Genomic DNA, 9,267 nt, shown 5'->3' on the forward strand with positions numbered 1-9,267 from the left:
GGTGCACATCCCAAATCTTGGTGCACTGTGGGTTGTATCGTACGAATACAACCCACAGTTGATGTAACCTTCCAGTTTTATATAATAGAGCTTGTCAATATTCGTTAATGTTTAAATTATTGCGATCGTTACTTTGTAGCACCTGGTATTATTCGGTGGGAGAGAACGTACAAAAATGGTCTGCAATCTGATGTGTGCGTGTCAACTTGCTCTGCTGGAAGTTAAACATAGTGACTTTATTCTAGTAAAACTATGAAGAGATTTCTCATGAAGATTTTGATAAATTGTAGATTAACGATAGTTTACCTTTATCTGTGGGGTGATCTATATTCGTAACTTATGTGCTTAAATACAGGATATTTAGGGCTTTAGAGTCAACGGACGTTGGCTTTAAATTGTAATAGAAATTTTCAAAATATTGAAGTTCTAAATCGTCGACTTGATATTCCTAGATATCCCTTTAAAAAGCAAGGGATATTGGTTACCCCGCGAATTACATGCCATGAGAAACATGTTCTAGTCAGCTCTGGTCACACTTAATAATAAGCTTCTCGACACTTATTGCATTTGAAATTTTGTGGATACAGATAAAAGACTTCATACTATATATTATATTTGTGCTCAGAAATTGGAATTGTTTAACAATCGAATCTTTTTAGAATAGAACATATATTTGGATATTGGAATTAATTTCTTAAAGAAGGTTTCTTTAAAAGACTTACCGCAAATATAAGCGTGGCGTTATGGATCTGCTCCGGAAGGTCTAACGCCAACTGTACATAGAGTACCACCGCCCCGAGCATTGTCTGAAATGTATGGTTAACACAATCGCTACTAAGTTAGGTACAAAATAGAATATAGTCTTTTGTGTTGACTGGGTGTAATCAGATGACGTCCTCTAGAAACACGAAAAAGACTGATGCGAGCATACGAAAAAAAGTTTGGCAAAATAAAACGTTGCCTTCGTTATGAAATTGTTTTTTATAATAAATATATTCACAAACAATAGATTGTTTAATTTTGTCCCGGTCACATGTACGAAGCTCGTACGATTGACTGCGATGGAGGTTTTATGCGCGGTATAATACCCGCCTCACATTATATACGATCTTCGGACGGACTTCGCGATCGCAGGAAGGTCGGCTGATTTTAAGATCTTAAGATGGTCCTGCGTATTTTTCGCCCAAAATCTGTTCCCCTCACATATAAGCGAGCCTCGTGCGATCGACGGTGAATAAATCTATGATAATTAACCTCCCATGACCTCTTACACGCGGACAAGGGAACCCAAAACGTTCCTCAACAAAGGCAAGAGATCAATAAATGTTGCTTATTTTGTTGTCGGAATCTTTTTAACCAATGAATGGAATGCGCGGGCATAATAGAAATGACACAAGAAAGGAAAGTGTGTCACAAAGCCAGCCTACATACTGCCACAGGGGCCACAATGTTAGAGTTACCCTCACATTCCCAGAAAGTCAATATTTGTAAACAATCGGACGTCGGGTGAACGTCGCCCGAACGTCGCCCGATTAACGGGCGTTCGCCATCCGATTTGCGTTCGATGATTTATAACTATGTCTGTGCTCGCCTATCGGTCTTCAATCGTTGGATTGACGCAAGACTATTGACCGATACCCTTGCGAGGTACGCACGATTTGCACGCACGATCTGTGACTGGGTAACGAGCTCTGCGATCTCTGAGATCTCATGCGACTTGTCGCTTATGTTAAGAACATGTTTCGCTTCACCGCGACTGTCGTAAGACTCCTAAAAATTGCCGACGATCTCTAAATATCGCAAGATGATTGTGAGAACACCGGACGACTTACTCACGAAAATGTCATTTAGAGCTCGTAAACTAGTCTTCCGATCGAATCGCGCCTAATGTGAGGGGGGTATAATCGCAGTGCGTCGAAGAATCGGAAGCAATAAATTAAACATATAAAGCCGTGGACACAATGGTCGTAAGACATTGTACGATGAGGTCAGAAGAGCGTACCTGCGTCAATCGCAGGTAAATCATAGTAAATCGGGGAACCTCTTATAGCCCCGGTCTTAAGAATCGTACGATTGACTGCGATGGGAGTTTTATGCTTGGTATAAGCGCAGCACGTCGTAAGTCGGGGAAGAATCGGAAGCAATGGTTTAAATATATAAAGCCGTGGTCACAGTGGTCGTAAGACATCGTACGATGAGGTCAGAAGAGCGTACCTGCGTCAATCGCAGGTAAATCATAGTAAATCGGGAAGCCTCTTATGACGAAAAAAAAGAGCTGAAATGGATTTTGAACATGCTGAAAATTTCTCTATCGTCAGACGATTTTTATTGCCTCACAGGAGGCTTCAATACGGCGGTTTATTTTCTACTGATGATGTAAAATTTTGACCATGATGTAGTGGCTTTAGTTCTCCCTATTATTGTTGATATTGTTTAAAGGTCTCATTGATGAGTTTCTTTCTCCCACAGACTTCTATGTTATAAGTCGTGGTTTAAATGGGCGCGTTCATTATACCCCCGTCACATTAGGAGCGATTCAATCGGACGACGAGTCTGCGAGCTCTAATGTACGAGGAGGCATGACCCTGATGCCGACGAAGAAATGGCAGAGTTCCCCCTTCCCGTCAGGGTCATGCCTCCTCGTAATTTAGAGCTCGCACACTCGTCGTCCGATCGAATCGCGCCTAATGTGAGGGGGGTATAATGAAGCTACGTAAAATTTTAGCAGATTTTTCATTCTTTGTTGAGCACATTTACCCTATATCGTGGGAAAAAATTGCCAACGTCAACTATACGTAGGTTTTTTTTTTTATAGCAATTACAAACTATGATTAGTCAATCCCCACAAAAGGCACTTTTTTCGCTGCTAGTGTACAACCGCACCACTCAGAACCCAGGACTGTGTACCTCCGACCTAGCGCGGCTGCAAAGCTTTTCCTGCTAATTTCTTCAATTACAAACAAGCTTTCGCTAATCAAACTTTTGAGATCAGTTCCGCTGGATAAAAGGGAATTTCTCACCGCTAAAAACACGCGTCCGTTCAGCCGTTTATTTTTTGGCTCGGATCTATTTTAGGGTATCCACTCGCGGAGTAATACATCAATGAGACCTTAAAAGGGGAACCGGAGAACTGCGCACCCGTTGGGAGCCTACTTCCAAGGCTATATTTTCCACGTAGCAGATTCAGCATCACGCACAGTTTAGGCATACAATTGTTTGATGGCTACTTACAGTCATAGTTATCTGGACACAGAATTGTATCCCCAAAATGTAGACGTTTGGTCGAAACGTCAAAACTGCCCGGAGCATCTTTAAGGCTGATAGGTTGCGTTCCTGGGAAGACGTCTGTGAATTATCTGGAAGTAACAGAAGTACTATTAGATCAGAACGACAAACTATGTGAGTGAGTGAGTGGGCGAGGAAGCGAGCGAGTGAGTGAGTGAGTAAGTGAGTGAAAGAGTGAGCGGTTACAAAGCAGTCCTTTTGCATAGTACATTATATCATTATATGTGGCACGATTCAACTTATCTATGAGACTATGTTAATGTATAATTGTATCAGAAATGCTGCTTACGCTACTCATTTGTTGGTTGTCAACCCTAAAAAATATAATCGTACCTCTTTGTTCTGTCGTTCCAACAACTGGCGCAAGGATGCAGACAAAAGTAATGGCAGCAATAACACCAGCTGATATCAGGTAACCCGTTTTCTATAGAAACATACAAAAAAGACTTTGGATCAGGAACAAAAAAGAAAAAAATACTCCCCAATTCCCCTAGGGCTGCGACTTCACTGCGATCGCGTTTCGACCTAGTTTTATCACAAAGCGCTCAACGAATATCATAGATGAAAAATGAATACTGTCACAATTATTACGTATCCATTTTGTTGTTGCTCATTTATGCTTTTACATTTAAATCCTGTGGTCAATGGTTACACAAGTCCTATCAAGGTTGCACCGAAGTCGCAGTACCATCGCCAAGAATATCAAGAGAAAGGCAAAAGACAACGGCGTCAAAATATACAAATAGAACTAAAACTTAAGACTAAGAAACAATACAATGGAATTTTTATGCATTATATATTCTGTCATTCAACAAAGAAGCTAGGAAGTTCGTAAAATGGCATCCGTCATTTATTATCCAAGTTATCATTGATTTATACCCACCGTCGTGGACGTATATGTATGGTTACAAAGAGTTTGTAAAAACATGTGTAGTGATTTCTCTAGTGTGTAGTGAAGTCGCTAGAGGGTGCTTAAGGGTAGTATGTAGTGATATATGTTGATAGGTTTATTAGGACTCTATGTAATCTGTATCTCTGTTGTATTTTTCATGACCCCCACCTCCCTCATTACAGCAATGAAAAGCGGCGTGCAGGCCGATAGGAGCTTCTCATGAATAAGTTCAAACAAGCAAATAATACCCGCGGTCATGGACGTACATGGTTTCAAACAGTTTGTAAAAAAAACACATGTAGTGATTTCACAAATCGCTAGAGTTCGCTTAACGGTTCAGTTACTAGGGGTGGGTACCGGTACAGAAAATTCAGGTCCTGGTCCGGTTCATGTCCAGAGGATCAGGTGCAGGTTTGGACCTGAACCTGGACCTGATTCAGTATGTGAGAACTTGTGAATGGACGATACTCAAAAACAATATATGGTCCATTTCGCAACATAGAAATCTGTTTTGTGGAGTATTCGACTCCCACTGGCGTTTTAAAATCCTACAAGGCTAAATGCCTCTGTTTGAGAAATGACTATGGGCTCCACTCTACTTCACTCTTGTTATTTTCTTCGACCGGCAAGCCACAAAACGTGTGAATGCCTAACCATACAATCTGTTCATTTACCAATAGGTCCAAGATCCGGTTCACCAATTTTTTTTTTCCGGTCAGGTTTTTTCGGACTGGTCCAATAAGAAAACCGGTTTTGTACCCGTACACCGTTCCCGGTACCCAGCCCTAGTTCTTACCTCTTCAGCCAACAAGGCATGGTCCATAGTGCTGTTCGTAGTATTGACGGGGTTGTTGGTGCCATTGGCACACGGGCCGATCTGGACCTTTGTGTACGAGGCAACAATTTGTCCATGTATGGCTATCCCTGCTATCATTGAAACCAGCCCGAAAAGTCCCCCTGCAACAACCAAATCATGTTGAAGGATCATCCTCCTACACAGGGACATCCAACAGCCAATCCGCCTGTCTGGATGTACCCTGCTCTTTCAACCGTCACTCTTAGTTCTATCATAAATAAATATGAGCTTACCCTTATATACGCGAGCCCCCTTATGAAAACTGAAAGGCATATTCTCTGATTTGTTGACAGCTGGCTTGTAGAGGGGGGGGGGGGGAGGCGTCCACAGGAGCTAAGAGTGACGGTTGAAAGAGAAAGAGCAGGGTACATCCAGACAGGCGGTTTGGCTATTGGATGGCCTCGTGTAGTAGGAGGATGGTTGAAAAATATGATAGTGCCCACATTCGACTTCTCGCTTCTAACGTCAGTTGTAAATGTATGGGAAGATAGAGCTTAAAATACATAGTTTATCGAATTGCATAAAGACTGTAGATCTTTTTATAATATTTTCATATAGAAAACTAGCTAGAGGGAACTTGTCATGTACGCAGTTAAAGAGGATATTACTCTCATTGTTTTATAGTGCAAAGTCAACAATAAAAAGACAATGACAGGACAGTAATACTCACTGTAGGCAGTTGCAGAGTCTCTGTCCTCACTGTCAGGACTTAGGTACATGACATAAGTGCGGGTGGACACAGCTAATGCCTTTAAATACGTACAAAACATTCAAGAGTTCAAACATTTGATACTAGTCGATATATTCAACGAAATGTCAAAATTTGACCTTAAATGGCCACCTTAAACTACTGGTTTGAAAAAGGATGCCGGATATAAATTTTGCAGTGGTTTGAGCTTTGGTAGATATCTATAAAAGGCTTAATTCGTAATAAAGTTTTCCACGGAATTTCAGTCGTGTATCATACTTTTCTGCGTAAAGCCGTAAACTTATTGCTCGCCCCTCTATATAGCTGTTGCTTGCTTCGATCACAATCGGAAAAAAGAAATCCCGCCGGCTAATATTTTTGGGACTTTCGGGCGTGACCCCTACGTGGCTCCGTGGGACACCCTATGAGTAACTGTGACTGGGTCATTTTGGGGCACAGCCGTGCCCCAGGTTGATTTTAATTCGGAATTCAATACACCGGGGGTCCGGTAACAAATAGATGCCATGCCCTAATCGTGGGCGCTCCGAGAAGTACCCCCGCGGTATCCGGCAGTCCACCGGGAAAAATGTGTGGCTTTGGGGCCCGGCCGGGGCTACAGCCTCACCGGTGCATTAGTGGGACCGATACATGCGGTTTGGTGTAGAAGTTAGCGTCGTGTGTGGCGTAACTGGTAGAGCGTTCGACTCGGAATCTAGATGTCCCAAGTTCGATACCCGCCTTGCCCCCGACGTTGTGCCCTTCGGAAAGACACTTAACACGACCTTCCTCACTTCACCAAGGTGTAAAAATGGGTACCTGACTTCGGTCGGGGAGGCAAAAGAAAAGACTTCCTTCACCTCGTCTGTCCAAGAAGCAATAAGAAAAAAAAAGTTAGTTCTTACCGTCTTAGCCAAGGTGAATAAGATGTAGAGCACGAGATACCAGGCTAGCTTGCCTTCTAAAACCACATCCGGGTCATACCACACCAGGGTGTACATGGGAGCGAAAAGTAGCAAAGATCCCAGCAGCCTGCGAATATAAAAAATAAACTTGTTGATTCCATTTTCCATTTTATGGATAACATCGTCTTGGAATCCAAAAACTTTGGTCCCCTCATTGCCAGGGTAAAATATATACTTAATTCTTTTTATGACCTGTTGAAATAAGTAACTCTGGCGAGCATGGTCACATAGTAATTCAAATTCACCTTAATTAGCCAAAAGATTCGGTCAGATTAGGGAAAATGTGCACCCCCCTCCCCCTCGATGGTTTTACGGGCTATTTTTCCGCACTTTCGAGCATGATCCCTCGGTGGGACACAAGGTTTCAAGGTTTATTGAAAACGAAACTCATCGCAGCTTGAAAGGCTGAATTGCGAGGTTCACACAATAGTAATACTTCGGCCGTCGGGCGATCCTTCCCGCGGTCGGGCTGGTACCTCGGGTGATACGGAATACACCGTGTTGTATTCTATATGTCTCACCATGGTTTGATTTTTCCCCATCGCGTGTCTGTCTTCTCAATCAGTGGTGCAACGATGAAATTGCAGACGGCGTCCAAAGCTCTGCCGCCGAAGGCAACGGACGTCCCAAACAACGGCGGCAGCTGAAAAACGAAAACGAATGAAAAAAGATGGCGGATAGAAACGTTCGAAAAACTTAGAGGAGTAAAGTTAACGCTTTGCAATATCTTTCAAAGTACTAGATGTGCTGTAACACCGTCAGGAAGAGAGTGAATAGAAAATTTATCAATTTCCCATTTAGATCCCATTGGGCGTTTTTGTCCTAAGATCCTTGAAAGTTGGCAAAACAGATGAAGACGCTGTTACTGTGTAATTGTAAAGGTGTGCTCCCACTGCACTTGCGTCACGCATGCGTGACGTTTGCGTCACTGCGGGGTTCGAAAGGTACGAATTAAGAATTTCAGACATAAAGAACGAATTTTCTTTCTTTTTGTGTATTTTTTCGTCTTCTAAGTCATACTTTTACGTATTATGCAATGTCTGAATTATACAAAAATCGGAGAAAACAACAAAACAATGACGCAGTAAACGAACTCCACAATGACGCAAGCTTGACACAAGTGCAATGGGAGCACACCTTAACACAGAAGTAAGAAATGAGGGATTGGTTCGCACTTCCACCCGCAGCCACAAGCTGGACTAATGTTTATATCTACATGTTTACAAACGTATTTGCCCTCTTACACACACACAAAACTTTCAAAATCATTAGCTGTGCCAACAAGTGCCTTACTTACCTGAGCGATCTCCACCAGGTAAATATTAGCATAAGCTCCAAATACGGTCCAGGGCATGTCTAAAAATCCACTCAGTCCAAAACAGATCTTCGACACTAAAGACAAGGGTTTTCTTTCTCCTACCGACATGGTGTTGTGGTGGACACTTCTCCCTTGAAACAACTTGGAAATAAAAGACAGAAAGAAGTAAGAATTACATTCAGTCTTAATGATATGGCTAAAGAAAACCACATGGTATTGTCAGCGATATATAGTATCCCCATTCTCATCTGTCCCGTAGTATGACAAGCTGCACAGTTCCTTTCCTACACTAGCCCATAGGTTTGGTTTGGTTATACATATCTCCATTGATATGTCACTATTCATCCTGGAGTCCGGGTGATTTGTGGAGAATCACCAATTCTAGACGGAATGATTTTCACCATCTCACACCGCACCATCGCAAGTGTAGGGGTTCTTTAACGTGCCTGGGGTATGGCTCTCCCCTGACACGGGACCTCCATTTTACGTCCTATCCAAGGGACGGCCCTAGCCGAAGCTATGTGCTCATTTTCACCTGAGTAAAGTGAGGAAAGTCGTGTAAAGTGCCTTTCCCAAGGGCACAAGATCGGTGACACGGCAGGCGGGTTCGAACCCGCAACCTCTCGGTCACGGGCCGAACATGCGCCACGCGGTCCCACACGACCGTATTTAAAGAAGCAAAGGCAAGGACATTCTCAATTTGCTTTTGAACATGGAAAAGTACTGTACTCAAATTAACAAAGAACCATAAGATTGACAAAGTAAAGGTAGTCTCCCGGACTGTTTGAGGTCGTATCTAGGGGCATTGAGTTATCTATTGCAATTGTCCTCTGCGTCTAGTGAAGAATATCGATACACGGCGTTAAAAAGCAGTTAATCAAGTAGATTAAGTTATAAGTGACTGGATGTGGTTATGGAAACGGTCAGACGTTTAAGGTAGCACCTTTCGTTAGTGACTCTGACAGAATGATCCTGGCGTATCTTATTACCTAGATGCCCAACCATCACCGAAACATATATTCGATAGATTAATTTCAAAAGCAATATAGCGTCCAAAGTAGACAACAACTTTTTCCAGAACTTTACATAACCTCCGTTGAAGTCTTCGACCGGGGCTGTTTTTTTTATGGGGGGGGGGGGGTGTCGCTGTTTTGCGATTTTCAACGTTGGCTATGTTCTCTTGTGCCGGGAAAGGGAGTTTTCCCAGGAACGGAATTTGCTGTGGAACGGACTTTGTCCTGATAGCCAGTTTTTGGCCCGTCGGCA

At 42.8% G+C, this 9,267-nt stretch overlaps 1 protein-coding gene across 2 annotated transcripts in view; it reads right to left on the minus strand.

Moving 5' to 3' along the window:
- Nucleotides 1-70: 70 nt before the first annotated feature.
- Nucleotides 71-9,267, minus strand: part of LOC118408912 (sodium-dependent lysophosphatidylcholine symporter 1-B-like) — a 12,049-nt gene continuing 2,852 nt past the window's right edge. The window contains exons 2-9 of one of the 2 annotated variants that reach the window (XM_035809768.1): nucleotides 7,981-8,142; nucleotides 7,205-7,326; nucleotides 6,624-6,750; nucleotides 5,704-5,782; nucleotides 4,974-5,134; nucleotides 3,619-3,709; nucleotides 3,232-3,356; nucleotides 71-806 (exon numbers count right to left, since the gene is read on the minus strand). In XM_035809768.1, the coding sequence (XP_035665661.1) occupies nucleotides 687-806; nucleotides 3,232-3,356; nucleotides 3,619-3,709; nucleotides 4,974-5,134; nucleotides 5,704-5,782; nucleotides 6,624-6,750; nucleotides 7,205-7,326; nucleotides 7,981-8,109 (954 nt within the window). In that variant the 5' untranslated portion in view covers nucleotides 8,110-8,142 and the 3' untranslated portion in view covers nucleotides 71-686. The remainder of the gene's footprint in view (nucleotides 807-3,231; nucleotides 3,357-3,618; nucleotides 3,710-4,973; nucleotides 5,135-5,703; nucleotides 5,783-6,623; nucleotides 6,751-7,204; nucleotides 7,327-7,980; nucleotides 8,143-9,267) is intronic. The other variant, XM_035809769.1, reaches the window with a different exon arrangement.

The sequence above is a fragment of the Branchiostoma floridae genome, unplaced genomic scaffold, assembly GCF_000003815.2.
Source record: "Branchiostoma floridae strain S238N-H82 unplaced genomic scaffold, Bfl_VNyyK Sc7u5tJ_493, whole genome shotgun sequence".
Classification (NCBI taxonomy): Eukaryota; Metazoa; Chordata; class Leptocardii; order Amphioxiformes; family Branchiostomatidae; genus Branchiostoma; species Branchiostoma floridae.